This window comes from Ictalurus punctatus, chromosome 14, assembly GCF_001660625.3.
Source record: "Ictalurus punctatus breed USDA103 chromosome 14, Coco_2.0, whole genome shotgun sequence".
Classification (NCBI taxonomy): domain Eukaryota; kingdom Metazoa; phylum Chordata; class Actinopteri; order Siluriformes; family Ictaluridae; genus Ictalurus; species Ictalurus punctatus.
The window spans coordinates 29,012,586-29,032,359 of record NC_030429.2 but is presented as its reverse complement, the minus strand read 5'-3'; the positions used below and the strand labels follow the sequence as shown (position 1 = coordinate 29,032,359).

The following is a 19,774-nucleotide window of genomic DNA, read 5'->3' as shown; positions in this document are numbered from 1 at the left end:
CAAACTCCTCTTTAGGGAGTTCTTCATGTGCCTGACATGGCCACTGAACGTGCCTGAATGCTAGCCTGTACAAACAGGTCCTTGTTGAGGGCATTGTCTTGCTGTAAGATCCTTCTAAGGCAGTGGAGACTTTACCATGTTGAGCCCGTGTTCATGACTTACTGCTGTGCTGAGCACGTACGCCAGTGACACCGTCATGATGGTTCAATTCAATAAAATTGCATTTATAAACCAGTTTTAACGACAGACATTGCCACAAGGCAGTGTTACAGAAATCCTTATATAAATTTAAATCTATCCCTAAAGGGCGGTCACACGAAACTTTCAGCATGCAAAATATCTTCAGAGACCACTGTGAATACGGGAGTCAACCGGATATGAGCTCACATGCCAAGGCATTGCATTTTTAAAATCCACACCCATCACGGATTCTGACGTGTTAGCAGTGTTATTGTTGTGACGGTGACGAATGTGTCTGCAAATGAGAAAGCTATGGGTTCACCCTCTCTCTTTTGATATTGATTTTATATTCTTTGAAAGCGGTGTTGTATAATACGGGGCGGTGCGACACCGCTCTAATCAGTGCTTCCTGGATATTCTGAAGAAGTCACAGTGTGACGTGTCGATCTTCTGTCTTTAATTTATTTATTCATTTTCATATGGTTCATTTACATGTGATTCATTTTCATGAGATTCATATTCATGAGATTCATATTCAAGTGATACATTTTCATGTGATTCATTTACATATGATTCAATTACATGTGATTCATTTACTAATTTGCTTCTCTTTAAATCCAGTTTTAGACTGTGATATTCAAAGGTCTTTCCAGATTATCACTTGCTACACTGTATGAGATAACCCCAGTAAGACTGCCTGAATTCTATAATATAATTTGTTCACCATGTTAAGTTTAAATCCTCTAAAAACAGATTCGCAATTAAATAACATTACATCCTTCAAAGCATTGGCATGTTCTGCTCACTCTCACAATCCTCCAAACACCAAAAGTCTCCATAAACTAATGAGACGGCAGTGTATCCTACAGAACCCGAACGTTGTCCACAATGTGAAAACAACTCGGAGAGTAAACTGGGCTAACCAACAAAATTACCAAGACTGATAAACAGTCTGCACGGAATAATAAATATAATGTCCTTACCTTTTAAAGACTTGTAACAAATAATATAACAGTGTAGCACGTAAAGCCGAGGAGATAACACTAATAAAATTAAATAAACAGAAACTCTAACCCGGTCAGAGCATCAAAACAGAGAAGCACATTAATACAGAAGTAGATTTAAGAGAAGTGAGTCCACAAAACCTAGGTGGAGTAATGCAACGACAATATCTTCAATAAGAAGACGTGTCGATCTTCTATTGGTCACACGGTTTTACGTGATACAAATTCGCAGGTCAGAGTTCACCAAACTTAAACTTTGCCAAAATGTGAAACTTACTGACATGAGTGTGCGTATGAATGGAAGTCAATGGAAGGAAATGTGTAGTGTGACCGCCCCTTAAGGACCAACCAGAGGTGATAATGGCAAGGAAAAACATTCTGAGATGATGTGAGGAAGAAACTTCAAGAGGAACCAGACTCAGAAATGAACCCATCCTCTTCTAGGTGACACCGGATGATACCGGTGTGATTATGTTTCTGCAGCTCTTACTGTTATTCTTGAGCTGTTTCATGTGGCAGGTTATGCTCAGGTAAGCATATCCGAATGTTTTTTGCGTGTGTGTGTGTTGGGGTGGAGTGTTGCGCTGACCTGTAGGGGGTGTTGTGTGTGTTTAAGCAGTTCAGCATTGAACTCTTTCTCCTTCTGAAGGTCAGAGCTCAGATCATTTATCTGACGGTTCTGAGATTCTAACTGGACCTGAAACACACACACAGGTTTGAGCATACAAACACGTATACACACGGGTTTGTGCACACACACAGACAGACACACACACACACACACACACACGCAGTACCTGCAGTTGTGTAGCCAGGGCCATGTATTTGGAGAGTTCTGCTTCTCTCTGTGCTGAAACCTGTCTCTCCTCCTCCAGAGCGAGTCTCACATCCTAAAGATAGACAGACAGACAGAGGTCAGGTGAGCACAATCACCTTCTACAGTGGGCGAGATCCAAATCAGACAGTGCCATGTTGTGACTCTAAACCACAGGCATTTGGTTCTATATGATGACTCCGCCCACTTTCACAGGTACTAGCGATGATTATTAATGGGGCAATCACTTCCTAATTCCTGTAACTATGACTTACCTCCAGCGCCTCCCTCTCTCCCTCAGCCCTCCGGTCAGCCCTGCTCCGCTCTCTCTCCACCTCCCACTGCAGCTCTCTCGCCCGCCGCTGCTCCGCTGCCAGCCGGTCACTCGCCGCGTCCAGTTCAGATGCCTTCACACACACCTCGGCCCTGTCGGTCCGCACAAATATACACAAATATAAACAGACGCATGACGATGAGAATCCTCTGCTGTACACACACCTGTATGTGTGTGTGGGTCTCACCTGAGTGTATCGAGCTCTCTCAGGTGTGTGTGTTGGGTTTTCTGTGACGTCTTCAGCTCCAGTTTGACCTGTGCTAGCTCAGCCTTCAGTCTCTCACACTCCTCCGTCTCTCTGTCTCTCTCTCCTGTCTGTTTCTCTGAAATCACGTATTTTACTCAGTGTAGCAGTGATGTTACCTCTAAATCCCAAGTGTGTGTGTGTGGGGCGGGGGGTTGTACCTGTCATGCCCAGTGTGTGAGGCAGTTGCTGGTTGGTGTGTGTGTCCTGTTGCAGCTGTGAGAGCTGAGCCTGGAGGTGCGTGATCTGTGCTAAGAGGCTGCTGCGGTCTGCGGAGTCGTCACACACACTCAGCTCAGACAGAGAGAGAACCTGCATTCCCTCCTGATGGACCTCCCTGAGGAGCGCCTACACACACACACACACACACACACACACACACAAACACACACACAATCACACACACAATCACACACACTATAGATATGGCTTTACATTAAGTTTGTAACTTAATCTTGTCAGGCAGGAGTGTGTGCGCGTGCGCATATGTACCTTAATCTTGTCAGGCAGGAGTGTGTGCGCGTGCGCATATGTACCTTAATCTTGTCGGGTAGGTGTGTGTCGTCTGGCCGCGCCCCTTCAGGTGTGTTCCTGAACTCCGTGCCCACCTCCGAGCTGCTGTCTATCTCACACACACACAGCAAATGATTTTCAATGTACTGTATTAATATAGCGCTTTTAAAAACGCACATTTACAGCATTGACCTTATTAGCTGTGTTCAAATCCCTACTCCCTAAACTGAAGAGTCATCTGAACTGTGTAGTGCACGACCCCAGGGCCCATTAGAACATATTAACCTACAGGAATCTAGGGTTAGCATTCTATTAATGTACAGTAGACTGCCTATCTAGTGTCCCTATGTAGTGTTAGTGTGTGGTGCTGAAGCATGACTTACCGCTTGTGTATCCGTCTCTGAATGGGGAGGACACAGAGGGATCTGGTCTCACAACCTGGACAGGAAATCACACACAAACACACAGATAACAGAACCAAGAGGACGCGCGCACACACACACACATAATATTATGAATGTACTCATACATAATCTAAGGGATGGAGCCTGACCTGTATGGGGCGGAGTTTATTAATGCTATCTCTGAGCGTGTCACACTCTTGTTCCAGTCTCTGGTTCTCCTTCTTCAGACTCTCACTCTCTGCAATGTGCCTGTTCTCCATGTCCATGATCTCGGCCGCGTGCAGATCCCGGATCTGTCCGATCCGCTCCGTGTACTCGCCGATCACTTCCTCCAGCTCCGCCCCCAGCTCCGCCCCAGGCCCCTCCCCCTCCACCTGTGTCCCCACATCCACAGTGGACACACTCGTAGAGCCATTAGCCGAAGGAGTCAAAGGTGGAGTAGTGGAGTTCTTCCTGGAGAGAGACTGTTTGTCTTTGGCTGTGCTGCCACCTTTGACCTTTCCGTGATGATCTCGCCCGGTTTTTTTCTTGGAGGAAGCTAGGTCTTTCTCTTCTCCTGACTTGGTTAAAGCTGTACGGAGCTGCTGGATTTCCTCCATCAGCTGGGCTATAGTTGCATCTCGAACCTGCGCATCATACCATTTTACAATAAAAATCCCCTTTATAATAAAAAAAGAACCTCAAAAGTGTCCACTTTACATCATTTTATCCTTTAGCAAAGCTTACAGTTGGAAATATTTGAAATATTCACTTTGTAGAACCCACAACTTTACACCTGTATGTAAAGTTCTGTACATTGTTCTCAATGTAAAAGTGGTGTAAAGTATTATTCTAAAATCTAAACAGTTCATTTACACCGTAAACTTGCTTTATACTTTAGACTCTCTTTACAAGTAAACACTCATTTTAATGACTCTTTTGTCTAAAGTGTGTGCACTTTACTTATTTTACATTTACAAGACTAAAGTAGTTTAAAGTGTCAAAGGTGTTTGAACAGGTCTAAAGTGTAACACAGAAGTGGAATAGTGATCTACAGTGTTCAGTACACATGGCTTAAAGTGGTCTGAAGGATATTGTTCTAAATTCTTTAACTTGTGTAAAGTGAATTTTGTAAAGTGTAAACTGAGTTGTGTGAGGTGTACGATAGAAATGTGGTCTGAAATGTAAAGTACAAATGGTTTAAAGTGGTTAAAGTATAAAGTGAGCAATGTGAAGCACTAAAGAGTGTAAAAGTGAATTGTGTAAAGTGGTCTCAAGTGTAAAGTGCAAATGGTCTAAAACATTCCTAAGTTCCTTTAAAAGTACTCTAAAGTGTAAAATTAGTTTTAGAAATCATAACTGTAAGTGGTGTAAAGTGTTCTGTAAAGTAGTCTAAAGTGTGCTCTGTAAAGTAGTCTAAAGTGTGCTATGTAAAGTAGTCTAATGTTAAAAGTGTGCTATGTAAAGTAGTCTAAAGTGTGCTATGTAAAGTAGTCTAATGTTAAAAGTGTGCTATGTAAAGTAGTCTAAAGTGTGCTATGTAAAGTAGTCTAAAGTAGTCTAAAGTGTGCTATGTAAAGTAGTCTAAAGTGTGCTATGTAAAGTAGTCTAATGTTAAAAGTGTGCTATGTAAAGTAGTCTAAAGTGTGCTATGTAAAGTAGTCTAATGTTAAAAGTGTGCTATGTAAAGTAGTCTAAAGTGTGCTATGTAAAGTAGTCTAAAGTGTGCTATGTAAAGTAGTCTAAAGTGTGCTATGTAAAGTAGTCTAAAGTGTGCTTTGTAAAGTAGTCTAAAGTGTACTTTGTAAAGTAGTCTAAAGTGTGATTTGTAAAGTAGTCTAAAGTGTTGTATGCTAGGTAAAGTATTCTAAACTGTGCTTTGTAAAGATGTCTAAAGAGTGATCTGTGAAGTAGTCTAAAGTGTTCTGTTTAATAGTCTAAAGTGTGATTTGAAGATGTCTAAATAGTAAAGTGTGTTCTGTAAAGTAGTCTAAAGTGTACTTTGTAAAGTAGTTTAAAGTTTGCTCTAAAGTAGTCTAACGAGTAAAGTGTGCTCTGTAAAATAGCCTAAATAGTAGTGTGCTCTGTAAAGTAGTCTAAAGAGTAAAGTGTCTCCTGTAAAGTAGTCTAAAGTGTGTTCTGTATAGTAGTCTAATATGTGATTTGTAAAGATGTCTAAAAAGTAAAGTGTGCTTTGTAAAGTAGTTTAAAGTGTAAAGTGTGAGATTCGGAATTCGATGGAGTAGGACGCGAAGTTGGAGGCTCCTGCTGATTTCGATTAAAATTGTAATTAATTTGCGCTTTTCGGTCATACAATATATTTTGACTTATTCTACTCTGTTTCCTTTCATTTCATTTTAACTTTTTGGCATGTTAAAATGTCTGGACAGAGCACGAAAACCCGTGGTAGCATTCAGACACGACTGAGGCCAAGTGTGCGCGTCGCGAGCAAGTCTCCTTCTCCCCCTGAATCCACATCGCCGAGCGGTGACCCTGACTTCGCCGCACTCAGGCTTGAGCTGCTGGCTTTACTGAGGAAGGACGTCGCCGATATTTTTAAAAAGGAGTTCCAGAAGCTCCAGGAGACTCTCGGGGATGCGTTGTCTACTATCCAGCCTGACCTGCAGGCCGTGAAAACACAGCAGGCTGGTGATAAAGTCGTTACCGAGGCTACCATATCAACACTGAAAGGTACTGTTGGGGAAATGGGTCACGCTCTCTCCGGTTGCACCGATGACATAGTTCATATGAAGACTACTGTCGAGTCTCTCACTGTGACCGAGACTCAACTAGAGAATAAATGTGAGGACTTGGAGTCGAGGTCACGGCGCAATAGCGTTAGGATAGTGGGAGTTCCAGAGGGCGCTGACACCTGTACAACCGCTGCTGTAGCGGCCTTGTTAAAAGAGGCGTCTGGTCTGGAGAAGGTGCCGGTTCTGGACCGGTCCCACCGGACCCTTCAGCCGAAGCCCAAGCCTGGTGAACGACCACGAGCTATTGTGTGCAGGTTCCACTATCACAGTGGCTGTGTTGATATTTTACGTCGTGCGAGAGAGCTCCAGCGGATTAAAGTGAGGGATTTGACCATCTCCGTTTTCCCTGACTGCACAGCCAAGACCGCCCGGACCCGGGCCGCGTTTAACGAGGTTCGGCGTCTACTTCGTGATATTGAGGGCGGTCGCTATGGAATACTTCACCCAGCTCGGCTTCGCATTACATATCACGGTGTCCAGAAGGACTTTATTTCAGCGGAGGAAGCAGGAGACTATGTTAAACTCTTGATATCGGGGTGAACTGCATCACCTACACAGCGGAGTCTTTTTCGCTCTTCTTTTATTTTTTATTTTTTGCACTTGGCCTTCCAGCTCCACAGAATTCGGATTTTTATTGTCGTTGCATTACTCCACCTAGATTTTGTGGACTCACTCCTCTTAAATCTACTTCTGTGTTAATGTGCTTCTCTGTTTTGATGCTCTGACCAGGTTAGAGTTTCTGTTTATTTAATTTTATTAGTGTTATCTCCTCGGCTTTACGTGCTACACCGTTATATTATTTGTTACAAGTCTTTAAAAGGTAAGGACATTATATTTATTATTCCGTGCAGACTGTTTATCAGTCTTGGTAATTTTGTTGGTTGGCCCAGTTTACTCTCCGAGTTGTTTTCACATTGTGGACAACGTTCGGGTTCTGTAGGATACACTGCCGTCTCATTTGTTTATGGAGACTTTGGGTGTTTGGAGGATTGTGAGAGTGAGCAGAACATGCCAATGCTTTGAAGGATGTAATGTTATTTAATTGTGAATCTGTTTTTAGAGGATTTAAACTTAACATGGTGAACAAATTATATTATAGAATTCAGGCAGTCTTACTGGGGTTATCTCATACAGTGTAGCAAGTGATAATCTGGAAAGACCTTTGAATATCACAGTCTAAAACTGGATTTAAAGAGAAGCAAATTAGTAAATGAATCACATGTAAATGAATCATATGTAAATGAATCACATGAAAATGTATCACTTGAATATGAATCTCATGAATATGAATCTCATGTAAATGAACCATATGAAAATGAATAATTAATTAAAGACAAAGTGTGTTCTGTAAAGTAGTCTAAAGTGTGATTTGTAAAGTATTCTAAAGGGTGAAGTGTGATTTGTAAAGTAGTCTACAGTGTGATGTGTAAGTGATTTAAGTGGTACAGACATGTAAAGATCTGTAAACCTACCGTAAAGCATAAAATACTGTAAAATACCTGTATCTGCTCCTGTAGTTTGAGGCTCCGTTCTATGTAGCTGTTCAGCTCTTCTTTAATTGCTGCTGCTTCATGCTTGACCTCCTGAAGTTCCTGAAGCAGCTCAGAACTCTCCACGTCACCAGTTGCCTAAATGTCAAAAGGTTTAAGGATTAAAAGGTTGAACAGCTTGTAAAGTCATGTCATCTATGCTCAGAGTTCATCACTAATGGGATGGGAGTGTTTGTAATGTATAAATGTATAATAAGGTATAAAAAGTGATTAAATGAGGTAGAGAACACTTACCTTGTGCACCTGATCCTTCAACAGAGCGATCGTCATCTCTCGCTCCTTTCACAAAACAATATTAAACACAATCATACACGTTTGCTTTATAATTAGGACTCTTACATTTCCTGTTAAACTCGCCTCATTAATCATTGACATATTCCCAGATATTTAAGTATGCACAATAGAAATATACAGAACATCTCTGTACCTGAATCTGTTCCTGAAGTCTTTGGCTGATTTCTTTACATCTGTTCAGTTCCTCTTCAGTAGCCTCTGCTTGACCTTTAACCTCATGTAGCTCCTGACGAAGTGCTGATATCACTGTAGAGTTTTTCTCACTACTGCAATCTGAGGCCTGGAGTTCAAAGGTCAAAGTGGTGTTCTCAGCCAGAGCAGAAAATTACATCCATCATGTGCAGTAACATTCACAGAAACAGTGAAGCTTCTGAAAACAAAAACGTATAAAAATACAGATACGTGCTTACTTCACTTAGCCTGTGTAGATCCTCCTGTAGCTTCTCGATCAGTTCCTCCTTAAGCTGAAAAACAAATGATCGTGAAATTAATTCTTTTGGTTTGTTTCCTCTGTGGTTTGATTTCTCACTGCAATAATTACATGAAACAAAGCACCAAATAACACTGTCTTAGTAGGGCTGAAAACGTCCCCCTCCATTTATGGGTCAGAAAAACAGTGACAGGAAAAAAAGGCTTCACCAAATGAACATGAGGAATCACAAAAATCACCAGAGCATGGAGAAGAATTGAGAAGACGGAGACGACACTCAATAATCGATCAGATAGTTATATAAATAACTGGTCTAAAATATTTTGTGTATTACTTCTAGAGTCAGCTAAAAACAACAACAACAACAACAACAACAACAACAACAACAACAACAACCTCTAAAACCCAAAAGAAACACAGTATGTTTGATCCACTGCCTGCAGTCTGGGATTTGAACCTTCTGCTCAGGAGGCCAGAGCACGAGCCACTATAACCACACACAAGTAGACCGATACTGTGGAGGAGTGTGTGAGAGTAATGTTTGTATTTACTGTAAAGACACAGTTATATCTTCTCCATTGCTTCTTTCAGGTCAAAATACAGGACTACATACTCAATATTTTACAGATCTAATCCACAGAAGTCTTTTATTCTGTCTCTACTATTCTCCCAATTTGTGATACAACGTAGTTTTTTTCAGTTGTGTCAAAAAAAAACAAACACCAAGACATGGTATTCATCAGGGATACGAGTCCGGGTCCAATTCTGTTCCCAGATTTGGGGCAAAAGTAGATTAGATTAGCAGTTAAAATCATGTGCTAGTTGCTGGAAGGTTGAGAACTCAAGAGCCTTTATAATATTCAATGTTTGATTTAAATCTGATTTATACTACTTGTACAGCACTGGTTTCAATTCTGTTGTTTTTAAATGTGCTTTATAAATAAATAAACTAACAAACTAAATAATTTTTTATTCATTTGCCTTGAGCTAAGGCATATAAGAGGCATATAAGAGGAGCATAGAGTTCCACCTGTCCAGCAAAAATAAACGGGAGGTGTGGCAGGGTATACAGAACATCACGAACTACAGAGGCCGTGAGGCGACAACAGGAGACCTGAGTGCGATTCTGGCAGAAGAGCTAAATTGCTTCTTTGCTCGCTTTGAAACATCACAACAACAGCACTAATCTGCTCCAGCCGCACCTCCACCCTCATCTGGCCCCCGTACCAGTCCAGCCCTGCCTCCATCCCCTCCTGGTTCCTGCACCACTCTACTTACTGTGAGGGAACACGATGTTAGACGGATGTTTCTGGCAGTGAACCCCAGGAAGGCTGCTGGCCCAGACGAAGTACCTGGTAAGGTGCTCAGATCATGTGCCCACCAGCTTGCCCACATCTTTACCAGAATTTTAATCTCTCCCTGGCTCAAGCAGTCATCCCGGCCTGCCTAAAATCAGCCACAATCATCCCAGTGCCAAAGAAGTCGCCCACCACTAGCCTGAATGATTATCGTCCTGTAGCCCTCACTCCAGTTATCATGAAGTGCTTTGAGAGATTGGTTCTTCAGCACATCAAGGACTACCTCCCCCCAGACTTCGATCCTTATCAGTTTGCATATCACGCAAACAGATCCACAGAGGATGCTATCGCCGTAGCTGTCCACTCCGTGTTGAGACATCTAGAGCAGCAACAGAGCTACGTCCGGATGCTTTTTGTGGATTACAGTTCGGCTTTTAATACAATAATTCCGGACATTCTCATAACCAAATTGGTTACCCTTGGCCTCCCCCGCCTCACGTGTGCCTGGATAAAGGACGTTCTCACCAACCGGTCCCAGACAGTGAGACTCGGACCCCACCTCTCCTCCACTCGCACGCTGAGCACAGGTTCTCCACAGGGCTGTGTCTTGAGCCCCCTCCTGTACTATCTCTACACGTCCGACTGTAGTCCGGTTCACAACAATAATCTTATCGTCAAGTTTGCTGACGACACCACAGTGGTCGGACTCATCTCAAAAGGAGAGGAGGCAACCTACAGAGAGGAAGTGCTAAACTTGGCAGCCTGGTGTTCAAAGAACAATCTGGCTCTAAACACCAAGAAAACCAAGGAGATCATTGTGGACTTCAGAAAGCACAACACTGAGCGGGCCCCCCTCTTCATCAATGGTGAGTGTGTGGAGAGGGTCCACACCTTCCGGTTTCTTGGCGTCCTTATCTCTGCAGACATCTCCTGGACGGACATCACAGCGGTCATCAAGAAGGCTCAAACGCGACTACACTTCCTGAGGGTTCTCAGGAAGTACAATCTGGACTCCAATCTGCTGCTGATCTTCTACCGCTCGTCCGTCGAGAGCTTGCTGACATACTGTATCACGGTGTGGTACGGTAGCTGCACCGCAGCAGACAGGGAGAGGCTTCAGAGAGTAGTAAGAGCAGCACAGAAGATCATTGGCTGCCCTCTCCCCTCCCTGATGGATATTTACACTTCCCGTTGCCTCAGCAGAGGAAAAACTATCATTAAGGACAGTTCTCACCCTGGCTTTGATCTGTTCAATCTGTTGCCCTCAGGGAGACGTTACAGGTGCATCAAAACAAGGACTAGTAGATTCAAGAATAGTTTTTTTCCCAAAAGCTATTATCATTCTAAACACATACATGTACTGATTTCACAGTATAGGTATATAGTGTCTCAAAACTGTGCATCTCATAGTACCTCCCCCATCCACCCCAATATCTTGTTTATTTATCTTGTTTATTTATCATGTTTATTGAATGTACATGTTGGCACGGAACAAAAATGAGTGGCTCTTAATTTCAATGTACATGTGTATATTGACAATAAAAGGCATTCATTCATTCATTCATTGAATTTAAAATAGGTATGCTGAGGTACACCAAGGGAGGATGAAACTTTACAGTGTCTCTCTGTATAACGGATCAAAACCAGGAATAAAGACTTTAAACAGAATGTGTAAAAATGCTGTACCTGTATCTGTTCCTGCAGATTCTGACTTTGGTTTCTAAAGCGGTCCAGTTCTTCTTTAGCAGCCTCTGATTGATCTTTGACCTCCTGCAGCTCCTGAATAAGCTTCTCCATCTCACTCGTGAATTCACTTGAGGTCTAAACCGAGAGACAACAGTTACACGGAAGGAACAAGGCTTTATTTTCTAAAACAGTGCAGAGGTTTTCTTATGAAATAATGGATTCTATGTCATGCTGGCTCAGCAAAAATATTCTTGCGTCCGAAGATCTTCCGATTCAGAAAATTCGGCTTCCTTTCCAGTTTTCAGACTGTTACAAAATTTATACCTTTGCTGTGAATTGATGTTATATGCAGGAGCCATCTTGATAATATTTTGAACAAATACTTGAACCATATTAGATATTTGAAGGTCTTCAAAAGAGTTTGTTCACTGAGGAGTGTGACTAATAAAAACAAGTCTACATTAAATTAAGTGTTTTAAGCCTTTCAACGTGGGGCTGATACCGTGACGCTTTGAAAATCGTGACGCTTTGAAAATCCTGACACTGGCTTGGAATAATGTTCATACACTGCATTCATGATACAGAAAAATGAAAGTGCTAAGGGAGGTGATCGGTCTTCTACACTTACCGCAGCAGGTGATGTAGGTGTTGTTTTTATTTGGTTGAGCAGGTCCATGAGCTTAGTCAGCATTTTCTCGTACTCTTCAACTTCCTCTTCTGAACCTGCAAGCAGATGTTTTCGCAATTCTTGGGTCTTCGACATGGAACTCAGCTCTACTTCCAGTTCTCTCAACTTCTCCATCAGGAGGACCAAATTCTCCACTGTATTTACCGAACACTGTTCGACCTCCATCTCTGAACTAGATTCCATTAATCCTGCAGTGGGTTCAACTACCTTTGATTCAATTTTTTCTCCAGCAATGACTTTTGATTCCAACTCTTTTCCATCATTCTTCTGATCCACTTCTATCTCACACTGTTGCTTTAATCCTATCTCTTTCCCAGCAACAGGTTGGCCCAAATATTCTCCATGTTCCACCTTTAATTCCAACTTTTTTCCAATATCATCCAAAAAGGTCCCACTTTTTATCTTACTTTCAAACTCTTTGGTTTGGATGTTTGTTTCTAGATGCTCCAACTGGCTCAAAGTGGCTACCTTCTCCTTGAGTTTCTCCTCCAGCTGGGAGACCTTCAGATGGAGGGTTCCTGTTTCAGATTGTGCTTTATCCACCTCTGATCTACAATCTCTCAGTTCCAGCTCTCTCTCTTCTAGGAAATTCTCTAGCATCTCCACTCGCTTTGTTAAATTGGTCACTGTGAATGTGGCACTTTCCTCCAAAGCATGAATCTGAACTTGGGCCACTAATAATGCTGCAGTCTTCTCCCTCAACACGTCTTCAAGTTCAAGAACTAGCATCTCATTCTTCTTCTCCTTTTCTTCTTCTGTCTCTCTTTCATCTTGCAGGGATCCATATTTTCTGAGAAGTGAGGAGTGGTCTTCCTTAAGTGTGTCAAGCTCTCGCTGAATTTGGTCCATCTTCTGTTTCAGTTCATCATGCTGGTCTTCCTCATCATCCTCAGCAGATTGTTTGTGCTCAATTTTGGAAAGCTCCTGCTGGAGTTTCTCGATTACAGAGTTTAGCTGCTCCACTTCTTCCTCGTTATCTCGTTTGAGCCGATCCTGTTCTCCACGAAGGTACTCAACTTGAGACTCGAGCTCACGCACCAGCTCATTCTTTACCTCCACCTCCTGAGGGCATGATAAACCATGAAGAAAGTCAGGAACGAAAGAAAACAAGGCATATTCGATTGTGACATCTAGCACCAGTTCCAATAATCTACGCTCAGTGGTTCAAAAGCAAGGGTTCAAATTTTACTTCAGGTATTCGAGCCAAACCTCCAAGACCTTCACACACTAATCACATGACTGTACAGTGTAAAATACGCTGAAGAATCATGGATTAAAGTTAACATTATTATGGATTCACAAGTCTATTAGTCAAGTTATAAAAACATAGATGTTTGGAACTGGGTGTAATTTGCAGCTTTACCCATTATCTTTTAGAAGACAGCTTTGACATTTTCTGAGAACAGTCACCACAAATAACTTATCAAATATCCAATTAGGAAAATATTTACAGGTGTTAAATGTTACGCCCCATTTTTGTGGTTAAATGATATTTATAAATATATATATATATATATATATATATATATATATATATATATATATATATATAAAAATCTTGCATGCATAAAAAATATAGACCTGTGAGTAACACAACCTTCCCAGTGTTTAATAAGTGCAGGTTCTGTAATAAGGTACAATTACTTGCACTCATTAATAATTGGGCATTTTTGCTACACATATCACAAAAAATATGTATAAATAAATATGTAGCAAAAACAAACCAAAACAATAAACAAGTATGAGGACGGTAAAACCATACTTCAGTAATAAACCAACAGAACTTAAAACCTAGACCCAGACGGAGGTTAAAACAGAAGCGGGTTTCACATAAACACACACACAAGCGGGTACACACATATACGCCCGTTCCTCCAGCACATGTGTAAGCCGTTACCTTGTTGTCAGGCTTCGTAGTTTCCGAAAGCTGAAGTTTAGCAATCTGTTCATTAAGAAGAGCAATTTGCCTGTTCTTCTCCTCCAAGACCTTCAAGAGTTAAACATCATCACATGACTCACCTTAAATCAACCCTAACAACCTGATTAGTGTGATCTATCGCGGTAACGGCAAAAAAATATTATGATGGTTATGTTTATGTCATGGAAGCAATACAAGTGGAAAGGAGGTATCAAGAGGGAGCAACAAGGAACCAGTAGCTAGCTTCAGTAGCAATGTAGGCTTGTACTGAATTTCTGTATTCAGTAGCTAAGGTTTAGCTGCTTCTGACCTTTATTCAGAAAACCCCTCAACAAAGTGTTCACATCATCTTCTTCTTCTTATAAAAAATGGCAGCCATTTAAACAACCCAAATTACACTTTTCAATTTTTAATCTGGAATGGTAACAGTCCCATGTCTTCACACATTCCATGCATCCTACACACACCTCATTTTAATACACACTGAGTGTTTTGAGCTTTATTGGAAGAGTTTTTTGTAGGGGGCGTGGCCCAGCTGGAGTATTAGCATGTCACATGATCATAACGTGTGTACCTGTGATAGGAACTCAATAACTCAATACCCAGAAGTATCGCTTTTCTGACATGCCCATTTAAACCCTGTCTATATTTTTATTGTTCTGAGTTTAAAAAAAACAAAAAAAAACTGATGCAATCAGAATAGGGTTTTAGAATCAGATATTTAGAGAATGACTTTTCAATAAAATTGTTATAAGGTGAAAGAGAGAGCAAATGAAAGAATAAAGGACAGAAACTCTAGTGAGGTAAACGTCTGATCATACGCCCTGACTAAGCAGGAACACCCTAGCTGTTCTTCCTCTTCACCTGTTGTTGCTATTAGCAGTCGTGAAAATGGACAAAACATTATACACGGTTAACCAGTTAACCAATCATCTCGTTATTTTATTATTTAAATAAGCATGTCTCACCATCTTTAAGCTGGTGTGAGCCTGAAGATCCTGCTGTTGTGTGCTAATCTCCTTCCTCTGGATCTCCAGCTGCATGTGCAGCTGCTGAACCTCCTCACTTTTGTTCTGGAGCTCATCCCTGAACTGTTCCAACTGCTCCTCCAGATTCACAATCTACAGAGGTCACGGGTAAAACAGTAAACATGAGGACAAACTACCGTTAATACCAGAGCAGCGTGACTACCATAAACACACCAACACATGCACAAAGTACTGTTACTGCCGGAGCAGCACAGACCAACTGGGTCATGTGACAGGAAGTACCTCTTTTTCTTTCCTGTCCAGAGCCTCTCTCTCAGTCTGGAGTAAAGCCTCCAGGGTGGCATCAGCCCCGCCTGCCATGGAGGCATACTGCTTACTGTCCTCCTGCACACGCGCGCGCGCGCACACACACACACACACACACACACACACACACACACACAGTTGCCATAGTAACGGTGAACCCTTGAATTGAGTGTTGCTAATAGCTGAGCTAGGACTGCAGTGGTAAAATGCTCACCCTGGTTGGCGTGATGTTGCGGTTGTCGTGGGATACGAGCACCTCCTCCAGCATCCTCACACGCTCCTCCTGCCTCTCGATCTCCTCATCACGCTCCTGCACATCCCTCTGCAGCTGCTCCACTCGCAGCAACAGCTCACTGCACCAATCAGATTTCTCCTGCAGGGCCACGCTCAGCTCCTCCACCTGAGAGAGAGCGATGGGGAGAGAGTGAGACAAGGACAGAGAGAGAGAAAGAGGTGGAGAGAGAGGGGGAGAGGAGGGGGAGAGAGAGAGAGAGAGAGAGAGAGAGAGAGAGAGAGAGAGAGAGAGAGAGAGATGAGAACAGAGGAGGAGAGGAGGGGGAGAGGAGGGGGAGAGAGAGAGAGAGAGAGAGAGAGAGAGAGAGAGAGAGAGAGAGAGAGAGAGAGATGAGAACAGAGGAGGAGAGGAGGGGGAGAGGAGGGGGAGAGAGAGAGAGAGAGAGAGAGAGAGAGAGAGAGAGAGATGAGAACAGAGGAGGAGAGAGGGGACAACAGATATATAGGGAAATATTAGGGATAAAAAATATATAGAAAAGATGAGACAGTAAAGACATGTTGAAAAAGAAAGAAGGACAAGAGAGGAGTGAAGTAGAGAAAACAGGATGAAAATCCAGAAAGTGAGGAAGAGAGAGAAACAGGAGTGGGTTATAGAGGGCGAGAAAGAGAATTAGGAAGGAAAGACAAGAAATGGAGAGCAATAGAAAGAAGGAAAGAAAGAAAGAAAGAAAGAAAGAAAGAAAGAAAGAAAGAAAGGACAAGAAAAGGATGGAGAAAGAAAGGAAGAAAGGGAAGGAAAAAAGGAGGAATGAAGGATTGATAAATGGAGGAAGGAGAAAAGGAAAGAAAAAAGGGAAAGAAAAACAAAAGAGAAGTGATGGAAGGAGATGAACATAAAAATGAAGGAAGGAAAAAAAGAAAAATGACATCACCCAGCAGCTGCAATTAAAATTCTGCACCACTCCGTTTTTATTTCAATCTGAAAGTTTCACAGTTTTTTAACCCCTGAAAATGAGGGTGGGAGTTATCTACCCCTGAAAATGAGGGCAGGAGTTATTTACCCCTGAAAATGAGGGCGGGAGTTATTCACCCCTGAAAAAATGAGGGCGGGAGTTATTTACCCCTGAAAAAATGAGGGCGGGAGTTATTTACCCCTGAAAAAATGAGGGCGGGAGTTATTTACCCCTGAAAAAATGAGGGCGGGAGTTATTTACTCCTGAGAAAAGGAGGGCGGGAGTTATTTACTCCTGAATAAAGGAAGGCAGGAGATATTTACCCCTGAGGAAGAAGGCAGGTTATATTTCTCATCTTCCCTTTGTTCTACTGTGAGCAGGTCCTGCTCCAGATTCTGTATTGTTCTCAGGAGTGCACGGTCCTCTCGGGGCAGAAACAAGAGGAAGGTGGTGCGTTTCTGCTCTTGGTGTAAAACAAACAGCTTAAACCAGTTACGAGGGAGGACAGCAGGGTTCCTCTAAAACCTACACAAAAACTATAAGGTGGGGTACCTTGGTCAGGGGCAGATTGGGGGATAAATGAGGTTGTGATTTTGTTAGGGTAAGTTAGTGGGGTACCTCTCAGGGGGAGTACAGAATGGTAAATGGTGCTCGTTATGAGGCACATCAAGACCCAGTTGCCCCCCTCACTGGACAAGTTCACAAGTCCCTCCTGCCGTTGACGTATCGCACCAACCACTCAACAGATGATGCCATCGCCACCACCCAACATCTGGCCCTCACCCACCTGGACAAGAAGGACACCTACATTCGAATGCTGTTCATAGAGTTCAGTCCAGAATTCAACACAATCAATCATTCCTCAGCACCTGATTGGAAAGCTGAACCTACTGGGCCTGCAACTGGATCCTGGACTTCCTGACTGGAAGACCTCAATCAGTCCGGATCAGGAACAACATCTCCAGCACCACCACGCTGAGCACTGGCGCCCCCCGGGGCTGTGTGCTCAGTCCACTGCTGTTCACTCTGCTGACTCACGACTGTGCAGCAACACACGGCTCCAATCACATCATCAAGTTCACCGATGACACGACCGTGGTGGGTCTCATCAGCAAGAATGATTAGTCAGCCTACAGAGAGGAGGTGCAGCAGCTAACGGACTGGTGCCGAGCCAACAACCTGTCTCTGAATGTGGACAAAACAAATGAGATGGTTGTTGACTTCAGGAGAGCACGGCGCGATCGCTCTCCACTGAACATCGATGGCTCCTCCGTAGAGATCATCCAGTGCACCAAATTCCTTGGTGTTCACCTGACCGAGAACCTCACCTGGTCCCTCAAGACCAGCTCCATAACCAAGAAAGCCCAGCAGCGTCTCTACTTTCTATGGAGGCTGAAGAAAGCCCATCTCCCACCTCCCATCCTTGCCACGTTCTACAGAGGAACTATTGAGAGCATCCTGAGGAGCTTCATCACTGTCTGGTTCTGAAATTGCACCTCATCGGATCACAAGATCCTGCAGCGTATAGTGAGGGACAGCTGAGATCATCGGGGTCTCTCTCCCCCATCACAGACATTTACACCACACACTGCATCCACAAAGCCACCAGCATTGTGGATGACCTCACACACCCCTCACACACTCCTCACACACACTCTTGCTGTCTGGAAAAAGGTACCGAAGCATTCGGACCTCATGGCCAGACTGTGTAACAGTTTCTTCCCCCAAGCCATCAGACTCCTCAGTACTCAGAGACGGGACTGAAGGTCTTTCAAAGGACGATAACTATAATTAAAACGATAAAGATATAGTTCTAAAAATCTTTCTAAATATAAAAGAATAGCAGATTCCACACAACAACAATAATGGCACAGAAACAACATCGTTGGAATCACTTTCAGAACGATTTTTTTCCAGCTGATGAACGATAAACACATCGACAGCCAATCAGAATCCACCCTGCTGTAAAGAGCTCGAGCGTTTAAAGCAGCAGACGACATGACTGCAGCGCTCGCTGAGATTAAACAGAATTATATCGTGTGTTGGTGTATGCACTAATATAGTTATCGTTCTTCATGTGAATGGGCCTTAACACACACACACACACACACACGCACACACACTCAACTGAAAATTGAGTGCAATTTTTTCACATTTCTTTCTTAAGTTTCTGTTAAAACACCGTAAATAAAATACTGTACTGACCCAATTAGTATGTTATGTTTACGTGCTTTCCTTTATTGTGCCTACTGTCCTGTTCAGTACTGTTCAGTACTGTACTGTCTTGTGCTGGTGAACACATTTACACATCTGCACTTCATGCAGACCTGTGTACGTCTATGTAGGTCTTAATTAGTCCTGTGTTGTTTATGTAGAACCATGTTCCTGGGGGAACCTTGTTTCATTTCACTGTGTACTGTACCAGCGGCATATGGCTGAAATGACAATACAGTCACTCTATGTCGGCGATGTGTTCGAGGCCGGGAAAACGTGGGAACCAGGTTGGATTAACGCACTCTCCTCGCATACCATTGATAAAAAGTCCTTTATTTTCTTGACAGAAACAAAAGGACGAATGAAAACTTGTTAATAATTGAACCTTGCTATTAAACTTAACGTAAAAATTATTTGTTCTGAGTTGGCGTGCAGGAGCGTGGTCGAAAAAGGTGTGCTTCCCAGCTCTCCATATCCGTCTGCCCTGTCGGAAGGTTAACCTACGTCATATACACTCCTCCCGCACCACACCTGACCCACGACCCAGGAGCAAACACACCACCAAACCCAATCCCAAATAACAGATTACACTAGCTTGCTGCCACACCAAACAACCCCAAATTCCAACTCTACAATAGAAAATGGCAAAATGGCTGTAAGACACTCGATAGAGTACATAACTGAGATAGATCTCTGGGGTAAATTAGTGAGATACCTCTCTGGGGCAGACAGAGGCTGTAAATGGATTATTGGGGTAAATTAGTGAGATAATTCTCTGGGGCAGCTTCAGATGTTAATTTCTTAGGGAAATTAGGGGGTACCTCTCTGAGCCGGTATGAGGAGGTAAATTTGTTGGGGTAAATCAGTGGGGTACCTCTCTGGGGCAGATTAGGAAGATAAATAGGTCAAAGATGTAAATTAGTAGGGTAACACTTTGGGGTTGTTTAGGAAGGTAAATGGGGTAACGGGGTAAACCAGTGGAGTAAATT

General features: G+C 42.8%; 1 protein-coding gene across 12 annotated transcripts in view; it reads right to left on the bottom strand.

Moving 5' to 3' along the window:
• The window catches only part of LOC108274785 (A kinase (PRKA) anchor protein 9), a 90,992-nt gene that overhangs the window by 16,340 nt on the left and 54,878 nt on the right, over nt 1–19,774 (bottom strand). For 10 of the 12 annotated variants that reach the window (XR_008397896.1, XM_053686023.1, XM_053686026.1 and 7 more), the window contains 18 exons: nt 15,599–15,784; nt 15,361–15,462; nt 15,058–15,210; nt 14,069–14,158; nt 12,112–13,233; nt 11,484–11,618; nt 8,480–8,533; nt 8,203–8,349; nt 8,010–8,054; nt 7,725–7,853; nt 3,643–4,119; nt 3,473–3,527; nt 3,113–3,198; nt 2,738–2,924; nt 2,520–2,655; nt 2,274–2,424; nt 1,982–2,074; nt 1,774–1,881 (listed from right to left, as the gene is read on the bottom strand). Coding sequence is in view for 11 of the 12 variants with exons in the window: in XM_053686023.1 (XP_053541998.1) it covers nt 1,774–1,881; nt 1,982–2,074; nt 2,274–2,424; nt 2,520–2,655; nt 2,738–2,924; nt 3,113–3,198; nt 3,473–3,527; nt 3,643–4,119; nt 7,725–7,853; nt 8,010–8,054; nt 8,203–8,349; nt 8,480–8,533; nt 11,484–11,618; nt 12,112–13,233; nt 14,069–14,158; nt 15,058–15,210; nt 15,361–15,462; nt 15,599–15,784 (3,456 nt within the window). In the remaining variant the exon portion in view is untranslated. The remainder of the gene's footprint in view (nt 1–1,773; nt 1,882–1,981; nt 2,075–2,273; nt 2,425–2,519; nt 2,656–2,737; nt 2,925–3,112; nt 3,199–3,472; nt 3,528–3,642; nt 4,120–7,724; nt 7,854–8,009; nt 8,055–8,202; nt 8,350–8,479; nt 8,534–11,483; nt 11,619–12,111; nt 13,234–14,068; nt 14,159–15,057; nt 15,211–15,360; nt 15,463–15,598; nt 15,785–19,774) is intronic. The other 2 variants (XM_053686025.1, XM_053686032.1) reach the window with 2 other exon arrangements.